Here is a 17,468-nt window from a genome sequence, read left to right on the forward strand (position 1 = left end):
TCATTCATTTAGGAGTAAACACTGCAGTTCGCTCCTGTGAAATTGTGTATACGTTGCTTGGCAACGCCCTCCCGCTCCCTTTTAGCTTTTCTTCATTGCATTCTCTTTTTTTTTCTTTGATGGTTCAGCCCCATTATCAGTCATTATGACGACAAATAACTGTCTCAAACAAGGCTCCCGCTCCCCTTCCCTCACCTGGAGGGATAGGCTTCTCGAATCACGTTGTTGCGCCACACTGAAATCTGCGACCAATATGGATATGTGACCAAAGAGCCTGCACGCGCAAACCGAAAATCGGACTGGGTGTGCGACCAGACCAAACGCAGTAATAAAAACTTGAGTTGGGAAGGTGAATTGCTCGTGGCCAGAACCTCTATCGTTCTAGATGTGGGTCTGGATTTCCAGGCTAGTATATTAGGCCAAATTCCCCAAACCTTCTTGCCTGGAAATCCAGACCCAAATCTAGAACGAAAGAGGGTCTGGCCACGATCAATAGACCTTTCCAAATCAAGGGGTGGCACCTACGCGTGCATTTCAAATGCCACTGCACACAATTGGATAGCACTACAACCAATCAGAGCAATGAACAAGGTGACATAATAAGCCCCGTTTGTTTAGCGAACAGCGGGTTAACTGTTAAATTGAACTTTTGGCGTGGTCGGTCGGCAAAACAGAACATTCCTCTTACTTGCTAATGAAAGATTTGAGTGCCGTCTTCCACATCGTAAAGGGTCGAGGCCAAAGCCGCCTCAAACTCAAACAACATATCCGCAGCCATCTTTGATGTGTACTATCACGGCTTCGACGCCACATGCACTGTCGTCTTCCGGTTACGTCCGCCCCTGAGCACGCTTGAGCACCATACATAGGGCTCTGGCCCGCCCATATCAGAAAGTACGATTTGATTCTCAGGATTTCTTGCCAACAGGCGCAGCAAATTTAATTTGCCAGTGCCTTGCGGCAGTTCTGGATTTCCAGGCTACAAACCTTCTACAAACCAGAGTTGACCCTACCAGAAAGAAATTTCAATTCACCTTTCTCTCATTCTATTCATTACATCTGCGGATGATTTATATTTGCTGTAATGTTTCAATGCATGATGACTAAAATAATTCAGTTACCTATTATATTTCCTTTGGTTTCATATAATGTTGCCTTAAAACAGTGACATTTAAACATGTTAACTGGGTCTGCAACTCATTTGCAACTATGATTTAATAATCTATTAATCTGTAACCTACTGTGTCAACTCATTATATAGTCTTATTAATCGTTAAGTCCATGAAATGTCATAAAATAGAGTAAAACAGTGAAAAACAGTGACCTCCAAGTCCTTACTGATAGCATTATGCCTCATGTCCACCGAGTAGAGCGGGTCGGATCGGAGCGGCTCAGAGCGGGACAGCTCACTTTTAAGAATCTCGGTGTTGTTTCCACCGCGGACCCTACCTTTACTGGTAGGGTGGGGTTTATGACCCTACCCTTACTGGTAGGGCGGGGTTTAGGCTGGACTGCGATATCCGCCGCCAGAATATGGGTCAAACTATAGGGTTGTGGAACAACTGTGGTCAAGCAAGCGGTCTCTCGTTTTTGCTTGGTCAAACCAGCCGCTTCTTTATTTATTCCCCCCGTGTTGTTGTGAGCACAGAGACTGCTCGGTGCAACTGATAGACAGTGAGCGAACAGCGCTTGCTACGTGACATCGTAGCAGTGGGACACAGTGTAGCCAACTGATTATTTTAATGACGAGGAAAAACACCACACAATAAACAGTGCCGCGCTCACATTTTCGCCAAAACAAGTCTCTCTTCACTCTAGCCGAGGTGACTACACACGGCGGAAATGATTATTTCGACCAACTGTGGTCAAGCCAGCGGTCTCTCGTTTTTGCTTGGTCAAACCAGCCGCTTCTTTATTTATTCCCCCCGTGTTGTGAGCGTGTATTTAGCCTAAAACTATCTAGGCTATGGCGTAAACACACAGAGCCGGCTCGGTGCAACTCAGTGAGCAAACAGTGCTGGCTGCGGCAGCTACGTAGCAGTGGGACACGTAACTAAACCAACTGATTATTAATGACGAGGAAAAACACCAATAAACAGTGCTGTGCTCACATTTTCACCAAAACACAGACTCTCTTCACTCTTGCCGAGATGAATACACATGGCGGAAATGATTCTTTCGACCAACCAATCAAATGACGGCAGCGTGTAGCTCTGCATTTTCGGTCCGCTTTCAGGCGGCTAGTACCCCTACGGAGGAGTACTGAGATCTGGAGCGGCTCAGAGCGGTTAGGTGCGCTTAAACCGTACCCTACCCAACTTTTTACAAATGAAAAGCCAAACTACCCGGACCGAACCGCTCCGATCCGACCCGCTCTACTCGGTGGAAATGAGGCATTAGGTACTAAGCTTTTTTTTTTCTAAGGATCAAATTATTAGTAGGCTAAACATGTTTTGTCATAAGCTTTGAAAGCACTGTTCTATCATCATATATACCCTACGTTCCAAATCACATTCTTTTTACTACACTACATACTAAAGTACAGTAGAATTTTAGGGCGAAGGGAGAGAAAAAATAATCAGATAAGGAAGATTTATTTTCATTAAGTCGAGAAATGTCAAGCATAAAGACGAATACTTCAAAATGCTATTGGAGTAAGTGTTGGCATACTGCAATTGACATGCATGGGAGATCCTAAATCTTTTTCTGTCATACTAAATAGTAGGGAAGTATGGGGATTGGAACGTAGGGATAATGTAGCCTTTTGATACCCGAATGGGGAAGGTGAGAAAAAAAATCAAATGATGTAGTGAATGATGTGCATCATTAGTATGGGTGGAGAGAACGCTCTGACAGCAGCTGTCTGGGGCCAGTCAACAAAGCCCCCAATCCACTTCATTTCCCCACGGCAAACATGCAAATCTTCCGCCGTGTCTCCAGCTCAGGTGCATTATTATTTGCTCAGGTGATAATTCAGCACAGAAGGACACCTGCGTCTACTGCTGCCCACTGCAAAAAACACGCTCTCCTCTGACAAATGTTGATGGATGAGTCTGCTATAACGATGGGGTAATTCAAATCATTATAATAGCATTATTATGGCGTATGCTTGGTTTTTGTTGTTCTTTTTTTTTTTTAGGTATTTTAACCTTTTATTGACAGTTGAGAGCACAGAGTGGAAATAGGGAGAGAAAGGGAGTAGAGTCTAGCTGCAGCCCCGGATAACACTACCCTGGCGGGGCGGAAGTACTGTGGCTGGGCGGAAGTGGTGTGACAGACGTGATTTTTGACTATTTAGCTTCCATAACATGTCTGCTGCTATGTCACTAACTTGCCCTAACCCTAACCACCCAGCTGTGATGCCTGAACATAATCGCCAAAACAATATAATTTGTCTAAATAACGTTCGAAATATTTTTTTGTTACGTTAATTTCAGCGATAAATACTGTGCGTTTATTTGTCTATAAAAATAAGAATTATTAGGTAACTTCCGCCCAGCCACAGTACTTCCGCCCAGCCAGGGTATTGTTCTCCGGGGATGCAGCTGGATACTATTGGAGAAAGGGGGGATGACATGCAGTTAAAGGTCCACGGATCGGATTCGAACCCGCGACCACTGCGACAAGGACTGAGTCTACATGGTAACGCGCTCTACCCACTACGCCACAGAGAGGCGTGTTTTGATTGCGTGTGCGGAACTTGCACGTTTGATTTGAGAAGAATTGTCTTAATTTGAGAACTTGGTGGAGCAGTATTCTTTTTATATATATATTATTTTAAATATTCATATACATTTTATTCATACGATTCATTTCAATGTGAAACCGTTGACAGCTAACAAATGTCAAACTGTCATTGTTTAGATTAAACTCATGTTACTTATTTCTAAAGTCACTAACTAAAGAGCATTCCAAAGACATGGCTGCAGCCCTATGACACAACCACACTCCTCCTCCACACTGCTGCTAAAGGCTGAGGGAAGCAGCTGCTCGCCCAGCAGGGAGGTGGATGGCCCTGGAAGACGGCTCTTCAAAGTCAGGAGGGCTGTTTCTCCATAAGGAGAGGCCAGAGGAAAATATTCTGATATTGGGGAGGGGGGGGGGCTCTCAACAGCTTCCACTTAACCACTTATCTCAGTGTCCTGGAAATATCAACCTCGCAGTGTGAGCTCACAACCTCACCGCGCATCCCCATGAAAGTTTTATTACACATCACTTCTCTCTCTCTCTCTCCCTCCCTCTCTCTCTCCCTCCCTCCCTCTCTCTCTCTCACATCCCTGTTTAACCGGTTGAAGATTACATGGAAATGTCAGGTGACTTGTTGGGTCAATACACAGACGTGAACAATAAGGGGTGGGGGGGAGGGGGACAGAGGCCCAACAAATCAATCACTGACAATTAGACATGTTTGTCCCCCTTCAAGTGACTGCACTCTACAGCTACACTGACTGTGTGCGGCTCAGGATATAGATCTAGACGCTAAGATTTCCCTGTGGTACGGCAGAGAAATTAAAACCGGCGCATTCATGTCAGAGCACCGGTCCAACGACACACACTGAAATAGAGCTGTGGCTTTGCTTTGCTTTCAGACTCTTGTTTCTGCTTGTAAACAAAAAAAAAAAATCAAATAATAAAAAAAAATGAATGAGTTATTATTCACCATAATTTAGGGATATGTAAGCCATAATGTCATAACAGCTGATGATTTAATAATCTTTCAGTTTTTAATGCGTAAGCCGATGTGTAGTTACTTGCCAATGACGTAATAATAACATTTCAGAACCAACTCATAATACAGTATAATAAGGCATAAGCCTACATTATTGGCTGTTTATTAAAATGATCGTCAGAATTGAAAATAATCCTTTAAAAATGTTATGACTGTAGCGGATAGTGTAACACTTATATAACTTATTTTAAGTTTGTATTTAATGTCTATAAGTGATCACTTTTCCTTACTATTGTTTCTTTTCAAGTACCTGTTTGAAGACCTGACCACACAAACACCCCTACTCGACATGATTGGACAAAAGTTATTGGTTCAGAAATTGTATTACGTTGTTTGGCAAGTTTACAACAGACCAAAATGTTCTTTACAGGAACTTAAACATGTAAACGCTTGTATATTTTCCATATGTATTTCACTGTTTTGTGTCTGGATACTGGTGGTGTGCTGCAGTTCTACCTATTTTGGAACGAGTGGGTTTGGTCACTGGGGACCTTGAGGTGCTTGGAGGTGAGGGGGAAGCTGACTTGCCTGGAAAGAAAGACAGATCTTGTTGTTATTAATTGGGATAAATACGCTACATTCTACTGTTAGCACACGTGCTATCTCATGCTAAAACTCTAAACATTAGTAACTTATCATGTATCTACAGTGAAAATCAAATGTGAATACATTTTACTTTTGTTTTATACACAAGGTGACATGTTGTGGTTTTGCTAGTTTGACTTGATCGTGCCTTTTTTCAAAGTGTAGTCATGTTTTCTCTTCATCTAAAGGAAAGGAGGATGATGTGTGTGTGTGTGTGTGTGTGTGTGTGTGTGTGTGTGTGTGTGTGTGTGGCACCTCTGTTGCTCTTCCTGAGTTTGGCATCTTAAAGCATCATTTTATTTCCCTAAGCTTTGAGTCAGACACTGGGTCTTGTTGCCGCTGCCGGGATACAGTCAATATTCATTTACAGACGCTACTGAGCGAGGATTAATATGAATTCATAATTAGGTGACTCATTATCATTGCTGCTAGTGGAGAGGGAAGCCACACACTTTCCCTGCGTTCCGAATCGCATACTTTGTACTATATAGTATGTAGAAAAAAGATTTAGGATGTCCCGATTCTAGTGGCCAGATTTCGGATGGTTAGAAGTACCCGGATGTCCTACTTCATCCGACCAAGATTGTTAGTGTTGAAAACTGCATCTTATTTGGGCGATTTTGACCCACAATCCGGTGCGCACGTGAAGTGACGTTACATCGACGAAGGCTCCATATGAAAACAAACGGGGATGCGACGGATATAAAAGCAAGAGGCAAGATCAAGGAGCCATGTTATGATGAAATAAAAGAGTAAAAGTATGTCCCAATAGTATACCTACTGCATCCTAGCTAGATTCTTTTTATCGTCGGATGTAGTATGTAGAATAGAAAAAAGAAGAGTATGCAATTCGGAATGCAGGGATAATCTAGAAAAAGAAGTGGAGGAGGCCAACCCTGTGTTCCAAATCACATACTCTTTCTTTTTACTACACTACATACTAAAGTGCAGAAGAGTTTAATGGCCACAAGAGAGAAAAAAAATCAGATAAGGAATATTGTCGAGAAATGTCAAGAATAAAGACGAATACTCCATAATACTATTGGAGTTAGTGGGGCATTTATGTATTTTCAGCATACTACAATTTACCTGCATGTATTGGGACATCCTAAATCTTTTCTGGCACACTAAATAGTAGGGAAGTGTATTGGAACACAGGGTCAATTTATTCACACTTGTTGCATTCACACCTATCCACATTTCTGAATCTAAAGCATGCACACAAACATACTAAAGCAATACTAACTAAAGCACCTTGACACATGTCATACCGGCTTACAGCTCATTTAGAAATACAGATGCATCTTAAAAAAAAATGTGATATCATGGAAAAGTTCATTCAAAAAAGTGAGACTTTCATGTTTTCTTGATTCATCACACAAAAGTGAAAGATGTCAGTTATTGACTTAGTTTTAATTTGAATGATTATGGCTTAGTATCTCAAAATATATGAATACAACGTAAAATACAAAATCAAAAAAAAAGGATCTGTATAACAGAAATGTCAACCATCTGAAAAGTATGTTTATCTAGATTAATTGCACTTTATGTGAAATGATATTGAATTCGATTACTGATTTTAAATTTTTCATTGATATTCAGTTTTGTTTTAGATATGCACCTGCATATCGTTAGCCTCATAGCATAATTGCCTAAATCATATTTACTCTACTTTTACTCTACATCTACTCTATTCTACATCTACTCTACTCTACATCTACTTTTCGTTAGCCTAATAGCATAATAGCTAAGTCATATTTTAAGGGTAATAGAGTAGGGTAAAGTAGATGTAGAGTATAGTAGATGTAGAGTAGATGTAGAGTAAAAGTAGAGTAGAGTAAATATGATTTAGGCAATTATGCTATGAGGCTAACAATATAATTCCAAATAGCCAAACGTTCATATTATTAGTTTGTATTGTGACTGTATGCATACAGCAGGTATGACATGCCATGGTTACTAAATGAACACAGATCTACATACTCAGGCCGACAGTGGGAGCCAAAATGGAAGCTGCGGGGGAAAAACGATAAAAGAAAAAAGAAATAAAGACAGGCAAGGGTCAAGCAATGCATTGCTAAGCAGCCATTTACATGTGCACACACACACCAACGATACACACGGTATGATCAAAGGTAAAGACTAAAGCATAGCACTTTTTAGGGGTGTGAGAGAAAAGCAGGGTAAGGACAATACTGACATAGACACACATAGTATATAGTGGTAGTAAACTGAATTTGTCACGGATAACTTCCAGGCTTAAATCTTAAAGAGTCTCCCACTCACACACGTAATTACGCCACACAAATTGCACATAAAGTGACTCCTTCACCCTGTAATCATTTTGCCCGGCTTTTCAGCACGCTAAATAAACAAACCTCTAAGAGCCATTTCATTTGCCTTCTCTGATTGGAAGGATCCCACCCGGTTACCACCACCAAGTAATCACTGGCATACTCAACACCTGCACTCCTGTTCTCTGCATTTAGGTTGAGCTTTTTTTTTCTTTTGCACACCACGCCATGAGTGACATACTAAATTCTCTTTTGGGGTTGCATTCATATTCAAAGTCCCCACCCAATTATTTATGCTGATGGTATCTGTTTGTTAAATTTCATATATTTTATTTTTACTGACACTCAGTGTGACTCCAAGTACAGTTCCCTTGTTTCATTTCCCATCCAATCAGTCATACCGCCGCCCACAATCTCACACAAGCTTGACTTGAAGTGGAAGGCCAGCTGGCGTGCGTTGTGCAGCATTCAACAAACGCTATGTAATTTAAAAAGAAAAGAGTCCATGCTACAAGCTCATTATGATGACTTACCCACCTACTGTATCGTGATTACAACATTGAGTATCAAAAACCGTCACGTTTCCTTCGCTGCTCAAAGCAATTTTCTCCTGTAGCTGATTTGATCCATGGCTCCCGCGCCCCTCCATCCAATCGATAAAGCCCCCTTGCTCTCTCATGACAGTGACAAATGAAAACCTCCGCTTGCGCCCCATATGAAATTGTTTATTCACAAAAAAAAATTACTTAAATGGAGATATGAAAAGCTTGGCTTGGCCCAGGCATATATCATATTTCTCATTATAGTTCAATGCCATTTTGTTTATATAGCATCACCTGTGTTCCCATGGACTCCAACCCCCAGAATACAACGTGCTAACCCACACATTTCGCCACCTTGTCAATTGCTTTTGTGTACCCTCCCCTCCATCACTCACTTGATTCCAGGGTGGTGGTGGCCTCCTCGCTGACCACTGGCCCGCAGCCCACCGCGGTGCAGGAGCGCAGGTATAACTTGTATTGGCTCACAGGCTCCAAGTCGCGCAGGATCCATTTGGTGGTGTCAGGGTCGCTGATGTCTACTGTCTGCAGTGGGCCCACTTCCTCTGTCTGGTTGACTAGATAAAGTCAAAGATACAAAATAAAAGTCTTAATGTTAAAGGTGAAGTGAGCAATTTATTTATGTTAATATAAGTGTTAAATCACTCTTTATTCATACAGTGATCACTTATATAGTGTGCACGTTTCATAAAGCCGATCTCTCAGTCACTCGCTCTGCATGTAATCGGCAAATACACTTTTCGGGGATCCCATTACTGATATCCAATCAGAAGAGAGAACGCTAACCGCAAACCGGCAGAGTTTCAGATGGGTGAATGTGTATGCGCCTACAATGGCGGAGCAGGTAAAAATCCTTCCCAATGTCTGTTTTGATGGTTTTGATCAGATTTTATCACACTTATCTGAGATGATGCTAGATAACCCGCTGCTTGAAGACCGCAGTGCATTAATGTGGTGACGTAGGGACGAGGGAGGGGACTGCTAACTGCAGTCACTGACAGGAAGTTAGCTAAACTGAACATTCCGCTTACTGAACCTTCAGAAGAAATCATACTGGGAAACCAGCAAAGGGTAAAGGCAGGGAGTTCAGGGTAAGGTTAAGGGCTTCAGTCTACATATTCCTGTATGTGCACTGTTATAAGGGAGCTCATCACCAAGAGATACAGGTGGAGTCAGCCATTCTGGAGAAATATTGTTGTCAAAATCATATTTTGTCAAAATCACGATCTGCTACCTGTATGTACCAGGTGTGCACCGGAAACATATCCAGTGTTTAAAGACCACCTTGGCTCTGTAAGCGGACATGTTGCTAGCTATGCTGGCTCCCCTTTCTTTACATACCCGTTTACAGTGGCTTGGCTGTGCATAAATACCAGAATGTTTCCCAGATTTCACACACAGTACGGAGAGGTAGCCAATCGTGAGGAGATATTCACTGATTTTGACAACAAGCTTTCTCCAGAACCGCTGACTTCCACCTTTAATGTCCATTAGCTCAGCTACATGAGTGATGGAAAGATGGCTGCCCGATTCGTTTGCGGCATGGTGTCCAATATGTTTCCATAAACCTCGTGTCTGAGTCACAGTATATCTGTTTGGCTGATATGATGGGAAATTAAAGCATTTTTTTTCTTTGCATTTTCAAGCTTTATTTGATAGGACAGAGTTGAAATGGGGAGACAGAGAGGGGGGATGACACTCAGTAAAGGTCCACGAGTTGGATTTGAACCCGCGACCATATAATATTATATATATATATATTCTATAACTATAATGTTTTTATTGTCTGATGGATTCCAAAATGACATCTGTTCCACAGTACGATAGTAATTTTTAAATATTAACACAACTGGTTGATAGTTTCAGTTACAGCAAAGATAAATGCATCAATACGTGTTTTTTGTAATGCCATTAAATTGCAATGCGTGCCACAATAAAATTGTTACTCCCCTGTATTCTAACCTGTCACCTTCATCCCTATACCTTCATACATGTGTTGGCATGGTCACATGGTATGTATTTTACTGATAAGACACAGTATGGAATTTCTTTGTGTGATAAGAGACAGCTTGCACTGTGTTTTGGAGCGGACAACTCTCCAACCAATGGCATTGCAGAACCTCCAACTGAAGATCGCAATCCCAAGACACTTCAGTGATGCCAGCGTGAGCCAATGTCACTTTAGCAACTGCCAATTGCTCTTTTTGTTGGCTCTAGCAAAACATAATTTGTCATATGCTCGTTTGGCTCAATACCCCCTTTACAATCTTGTTTACATAATAGCAAAACAAACAGATTGTTGCCCTGCGCACTTCAGAGTGACACTTTCTCAGTGTGGTCTCCGTCTACAATGTGATGGGATCTCATTCTTCACCAGGTAGAGCGGCGCAGCGGGGAGGGAGGTGGCATTTAAACTTCTTTGTGACAAAAACAAACGCAGCAGGTGTCCAGGTGACCTTTGCTGTGAGACGAGGTGCTACGACTGTGTGGTATAGTAGGCAACAGAGAAAATGACATCAAGAATGTATTGGTCTGCTTCTCCTCCTGCCCACTGTTATCAGACATTACCTTTTGTTTTTCTTTGTTTTGCTTTCGTCTCTAGGGGGGGAATGTGTACATTTTTGTTAATTATGCAACCCGGGCTGCTACTGTGAGCAGGCTACAAGCATCATGTGTCTACCCCTGTGGATGGAAACGCTCGTGCTGATCATTTTTCAAGATTGGACTAGCTGAAAGCAGAAGTCCTCGGCTCTTCCTGTGACTTTACACAACAGTATATGATTCACACTGTCTCTCTCTATTTTAAGTCTTAAATGTGAAATGTGATCAAATATACAATTGCTTATATGAAATAATCAAAACGTAGATTTCTCGCAAGTGTTAATGTAAACTGTAGCCAATCCGCCACACAGTTAAAAGAAGGAATGCATCATGAATTCTAAGTGTGCAACAGTAAGCAGCTTTGTACAAATGGCAACAATACTTTGAATAGCATCTCCTCTTCTGTGACAAACTAAGCGTTGCAATGTCAGCTTTCTGAGAGTTGTTCAGTCTGTACTGGCCTTGCCTGCCCTAGACTCTAGAGTGGGTTAGCATGTCTTTAAGGCTGTGTGTGTCCATGCCACCCACTCAATGATGAGGATAACTTATATTCAGCCTTTATATTCAGGAAGTTATTCAGTAATTGGGAAAAATAAAATATTGAAACAAAGTGTCTTTCTGTACAAGTTCAGTGAGCAGCTCCTATCATCACTACAGAGTGTACTTAGTAGTGTTAAAGAAAATGTATATCACATTCACATCTCCTGAACGTATTATTCCACACATATCTGCAGGCCAGTTTGCCCATCTACTCACTGATCTGATTTGGTGACGCCTTGATGCAATGATCAATACATTTCACTCCTAAATCTAGTGAGTTTAAACACCCTGCTCTTCCTGCATGTGTAGTGGGATAAGCATTATTACAACATGATGTGGAACCTGTGAGATGTGAAACAGTTAAAACAGCTGATGTGTGAAGATGTGAGCGTGTGAGCCTTTAACACAGCTGTTAATACACTGACAATACGACAGCTGGCCCACATTATACTACACATTTCGCACATGATTTCCCTTTCGAGGGGGACTTTAAAAAAAAGTCACACTATAAAGGGTCCCATCAGCTTTATGGCTGTGGCCCAATAAAAAAAGTCCTCTCCTGAAATACCGTCTGACACTTGCACCTCTTGTGCAGCCCTCCAAATCAAACTCCACGGGGGGAGGTGCCAGCAGGAAAATGTTTTTTCACCATGTAAATAAATGTTTTTTTATTTAAACATAATGATCCATTCAATTAAATTTAGGATTGTTTACAAACCCAGTCAGACGCCGACTTCTGCTATAGTCATGTCTCCCCCAAACACCTTAAAATGACTGTGCTGACTGCCATCTCCGTAAGGTACTGACAATGCATAAGTACCTCATACAACCTCCAATTAAATAGATACTGAACTATCCCTTTAAGGACAGCAAAGTGTGTGCGAACATGGGATCTGCCCGGTAACGGTAACCCTTGGGACATTGAGCTATGGTAAAGATGTTCCCTGTGGACATGATGGGGTCAGTAAAAGCTAGCCTTTAACAGACTGTGACACAGAGGGCTATGGTCAGCCCCAGCCAAAGTGTGAACGTGACACGCAGGGCCAGCCTACATCAACCCTGACATGTTTCCTATACGCTCACTATGACCCCCCGCTCCTGTTAGCAACATCACAATGATTTTACCCTTCCTTTGCTGAGGATCATGGGTTAGACAATCACAAGCAAAGCCAAAGATCCTCTCCCATCTCTTTTTACCGATACACTACTACTATACTTTACTATACTATACTATACTATACTATACTATACTATACTATACTATATTATACTATACTATACTATAGTCTATACTATACTTTACTATACTATATTATACTATACTATACTATAGTCTATACTATACTATATTATACTATACTTTACTTTACTATACTATATTATACTATACTATACTATAGTCTATACTATACTTTACTATACTATATTATACTTTACTATACTATACTATACTATACTTTACTTTACTATACTATACTATACTATAGGGGAGAACGGGGTAAGTAGGCACACTTTTTACTCTAGTGAGAATTGCCTATCACCTAATCACCTAAACATCTTTCAATAGTCATTCCTACATTAAATTGAAGCTTAAGGTGTTGGCTTGAAATGTGTACCCCTCACTTTTTATATCTTATTGTAATAAAGAAGAAATTAATCATCAAAGACACCCTTACACATTGTGACAACCAACCCCATCAAGGGGTCGGTTGTCAAACGCTATGGGGTTGTTTGTCACAATGTTATCTTAATGGGAATAATCTTAAAAAGAAGGCAAGCAAGTAGAACTAAATTTGTAAGTTTAATTGCATTGTCAAGTTGACAAATAGGCCTACATAACTTACTGTAGCCTTGGCAGCTGGTCTAGTTTGGGATGCACTGGGTTGTTTTGATTTTGTTGCCCTTTTTTCTTTTGCATGCCAGCTGCCTTTTCCTGCTCTATTCTTTCCTTCTCTGGGGTGTCAGTGAGGATACAGCTTGAACATTTATTTCGTTATTGGGTTCCTTTTCTGGCTGCAGCCTTGAGATAACATGTGACAACCAACCCCCCAAAAAATGTGACAACCAACCCCAACTTGAATTTCTTGCTAGCATCAAGGCCAACAACCATCTGACAACTAATTAGCTTGCTAACCACAATCTAAACTATAGTTTACCCTTCACACTTTGTATGGGTAACAAGTGGTTTGTTATAAACCCATTGTGTAAAAGCTGTCTGTATCAGTACAATACAATATAATATGGAAGTAGAGACGGTTCATTTAAAACAGTGGGGGTTATTCAGATCTGTGACAGCAGCGTTTCCTAATTGAAATAGATGGTCCTGTTTTGTATTTACTCAATTTTTTTTTCTTAAGGGGTACAGGAACACAGAGAGAGGGAGACAGCACTATATCCTACTGCTTACAACATTGTGTGTAAGGCAGTTAAAGTTCCTACGAAGAACTCTTAGTTTGTGTTCATTCTGGCACCCCCTTTGGACAAAATAAGTAGTTTTTTTAACAACAACAGCTGTTGTTCCTGGGTGAGTGTACCCGGACAAAGGCATTAAGAAAAACAAAATACAATTGGCGTTCTTTGCACTGATGGTCTCGTTTGCTGTTACATGTCATTCATTATCATCAGTGGAAAAATGAGACTCTTTAAGTCCTTTAAAGTTCCTTGTAGCTACGTTAAGTATTATTGTGTGGTGTAGGGATACGTACTGAGCTGATAGTCCAGGAGGTACCCGGTGAGAACCCCATTTGGCTTCAATGGCGGCGCCCACACCAGAGAGACAGTGTGCTTCTGCACATCTGACACCCGGAAAACAGGATTCTTCTCGGGCACTGTGGGGTCAGAGAGAAAGGTATTACAACACAGAGAGCAGTCACATTCTGCAACCCTAGTTTTTCCCCTAGCTATTATTAGATTTCTTTCTTTTCTTCCATAGAATCAATACACTTCATGCTGTTTTTTTCCCCTACCTCCCTCTGGGGTTTTGAAGTTGAGGGGGTGGCTGCCCGGGCCGTTGCCGCGCCCGTTGAAGGTCATGAGGATGAGGCTATACTCAGAGAAGGGCGTCAGGCCCGGGACAGACGCCTGGCTCCGGTCCCCGGGGAGCGTCAGCGTGTGTTTGTGTCCGTGGCTTTTCTTTGACTCCGCCAGACTGCGCAGGCGCCACCAGTTTATCTGCATCAGAAAAGAGAGACACATCAGACTGTATGTACATGGCATGCACAGGGTAAAAAAAATCCATTATTAATACACATCCTAGGCTCTGCAAATAGGAATGTTGCTAGCAACGATAGGCCCCCCTTTTTTATTTTGTTTGTACATACCCTTAGTTTACCTTCTAGTTTACACAGTCTAGGCTGTGTATTAACACCAGATTTATTTTATTTTCAGTTCACACACAGTACGTGCAGGTAGTGGATCGTGAGGATATGGTCACAGATTTTCCGTAAGTGCTGACCTCACCTTTATGACCATACTGGCAGAAGTAGGAAGGATATAATGGAAGTTATGTACACATTTTAACGTACCTTCAATAGAGAACATTATTAACTCACATTCATATAAGTAACCTTATTGTAAGTAATAAGTAATAAGTAACTACAGTGCCTTGCAAAAGTATTCATCCCCTTTGAAATGTTCAACATTTAGTCACGTTATAACCACACGTACATTTATTTTATTGGGATTTTATGTGATAGACCAACACACAGTGGTGCATAATAAGAAGTGGAATGAAAATGAAACGTGGTTTTACATTTTTTTTATAAATAAAAAACTGAAAAGTGTGGCGTGCATAAGTATTCAGCCCCCTGAGTCAGTATGTTGTAGAACCACCTATCGCTGCAATTACAACTGCAAATATATTTGGGGTATGTCTCCACCAGCTTTGCCCATCTAGAGACTGACATTTTTGCCCATTCTTCTTTAAAAAATAGCTTGAGCTTTAGATTTAGCATCAGATTGGATGGAGAGTGTCGGTCAACAGCAATTTTCAAGTCTTTCCAGAGATTCTCAATTGTATTGAGGTCTGGACTTTGACTGGACCATTCTAACACATGACTATGCTTTGATACAAACCATTCCATAGTAGATCTGGCTGTATTTTTAGGCTAGTTGTCCCTCTGGAAGGTGAACCTCTGCCCCAGTCTCAAGTCTTGTGCAGACTCTAACAGGTTTTCTGTCCTGTATTTGGCTCTATCCATCTTCCCATCAACTCTGACCAGCTTCCCTGTACCTGCTGAAGAAAAGGACCCCCATAGCATGATGCAGCCACCACGATGTTTCACGGTGAGGATGGTGTGTATAGGGTTTTAGTTTCCGCCACACATTGCATTTTGCATTCAGGCCAAAAACTTCAAGTTTGGTCTCATCTGAATATGCTGTGCCCCCCTCATAGCTTGTGGCAAGGGTTGGAGGAAGGTGCTCTGGTCAGATGAGACCAAAAAGGAAGTTTTTGGCCTTAACAAAAAGAGCAATGTGTGGCGGAAAACTAACACTGCTCATCACCCTATACACACCATCCCCACCGTGAAACAAGGTGGTGGGAGCATCATGCTGTTGGGGTCCTGTTCTTCAGCAGAGACAGGGAAGCTGCTCAGAGTTGATGGGAAGATGGATGGAGCCAAATACCGGGCAGAAAAACATGTTAGAGTCTGCAAAAGACTTGAGACTGGGTGTAGGTTCACATTCCAGAAGGTTAAATACCCTAAACATACAGCCAGATATATTATGGAATGGTTCAAATCAAAGCATAGTCAAGTGTTAGAATGGCCCAGTCAAAGTCCAGACCTCAATACAATTGAGAATATCTGGAAAGACTTGAACATTGCTGTTGACAGACGCTCTCCATCCAATTTGATGCTGAATCTGAAGGTTGAGCTATTTTGCAAAGAAGAATGGGCAAAAATATCAGTCTCTAGATGGGCAAAGCTGGTGGAGACATATCCCAATAGACTTGCAGCTGTTATTGCAGCGACAGGTGGTTCTACAACGTATTGACTCAGGGGGGCTGAATACTTATGCACGCCACGCTTTTCAGTTTTTTTATTTCTAAAAAAAATTAAAACCATATTTCATTTTCATTCCACTTCACAATGATGCGCCACCTTGTGTTGGTCAATCACATATAATCCCAATAAAAATAAATGTACGTGTGTGGTTGTGACGTGACAAAATGTGGAAGATTCCAAGGGGTATGAATACTTTTGCAAGGCACTGTATAGCTTTGTAAACTGTGCAAATACTATATTTGCACAGTTTATCAGTATTTATTTATATATCCTAAGAGAGGGAAATCAAAAAAATCTAAGACCTTTTTAAGGAAATGCAATACTTAAAGGCTTTACCTTTGGAGAATATTAAATGCAATGCCTATCCTTAATGTTTTTAAGACCCTGCCGGTACCCTGATGCATATGTATAGGAGTTAGACATTTTTTTTTCCTTTTCTTTGAGAGAGAGAGAGAGAGAGAGAGAGAGAGAGAGAGAGAGAGAGAGAGAGAGAGAGAGAGAGAGAGAGAGAGAGAGAGAGAGAGAGAGAGAGAGAGAGAGAGAGAGAGAGAGAGGGGGGCAAACATGTGAGAGCCAGGTCAGGGCCATTCCTTTTAAGCTGTGTGTCTAAAAAGCAAAGGTGTGTTTTTGAGGTATTACCCGGTAGCCTCCCAGATGTCCATGTAGCTTGTCCTTGTGTACACGCGTCCAGCTAACCTTGACCTCCGAGCTGTTCATCACCTCCACGGCTACATCATCGGGTGCAGCAGAGGGGACTGCCAAGGCAAACAGTAACACTAGCATTACAATCTACAGTCAGCTGAAAGACAGGCCATAGAAAGGGACAAGAGAGTGGTTGGGGACAACTATGATTAGGGCTGTAACCATATGTGTATCAAACCGAGTATCGCGATACACAGAGCCACAATTTTTTGTTTTGTTTTTATTATTATTTTTAGGCTTGGGTTTTGGATAAAAGGTTTGGTGAATGAAGCTGTAGCTGTTAAGTGTTTATTTGTTTTCTAACTTGATTTTTGGTTTACAGAATAGTTTATTTTTTAACAGTTTTATTTTGTTACAGAGATGAGAGAAATGTTATATATCTTTGGTTATTTATTTATTCATGTTGCTTATATTGTTCATTGTGTTCAAATCTGTGCAGGTTATTTGTTAT

At 41.3% G+C, this 17,468-nt stretch overlaps 1 protein-coding gene across 1 annotated transcript in view; it reads right to left on the minus strand.

The window, feature by feature from the left end:
* Positions 1 to 17,468, minus strand: part of chl1b (cell adhesion molecule L1-like b) — a 53,769-nt gene that overhangs the window by 12,794 nt on the left and 23,507 nt on the right. Inside the window, exons 18-23 of the mRNA XM_080026780.1 lie at positions 16,955 to 17,070; positions 14,276 to 14,480; positions 14,015 to 14,137; positions 8,546 to 8,725; positions 7,298 to 7,327; positions 5,186 to 5,257 (exon numbers count right to left, since the gene is read on the minus strand). Of these exons, the coding sequence (XP_079882906.1) occupies positions 5,186 to 5,257; positions 7,298 to 7,327; positions 8,546 to 8,725; positions 14,015 to 14,137; positions 14,276 to 14,480; positions 16,955 to 17,070 (726 nt within the window). The remainder of the gene's footprint in view (positions 1 to 5,185; positions 5,258 to 7,297; positions 7,328 to 8,545; positions 8,726 to 14,014; positions 14,138 to 14,275; positions 14,481 to 16,954; positions 17,071 to 17,468) is intronic.

Source organism: Ammodytes marinus (assembly GCF_949987685.1).
Source record: "Ammodytes marinus genome assembly, chromosome: 4".
Lineage (NCBI taxonomy): Eukaryota > Metazoa > Chordata > Actinopteri > Uranoscopiformes > Ammodytidae > Ammodytes > Ammodytes marinus.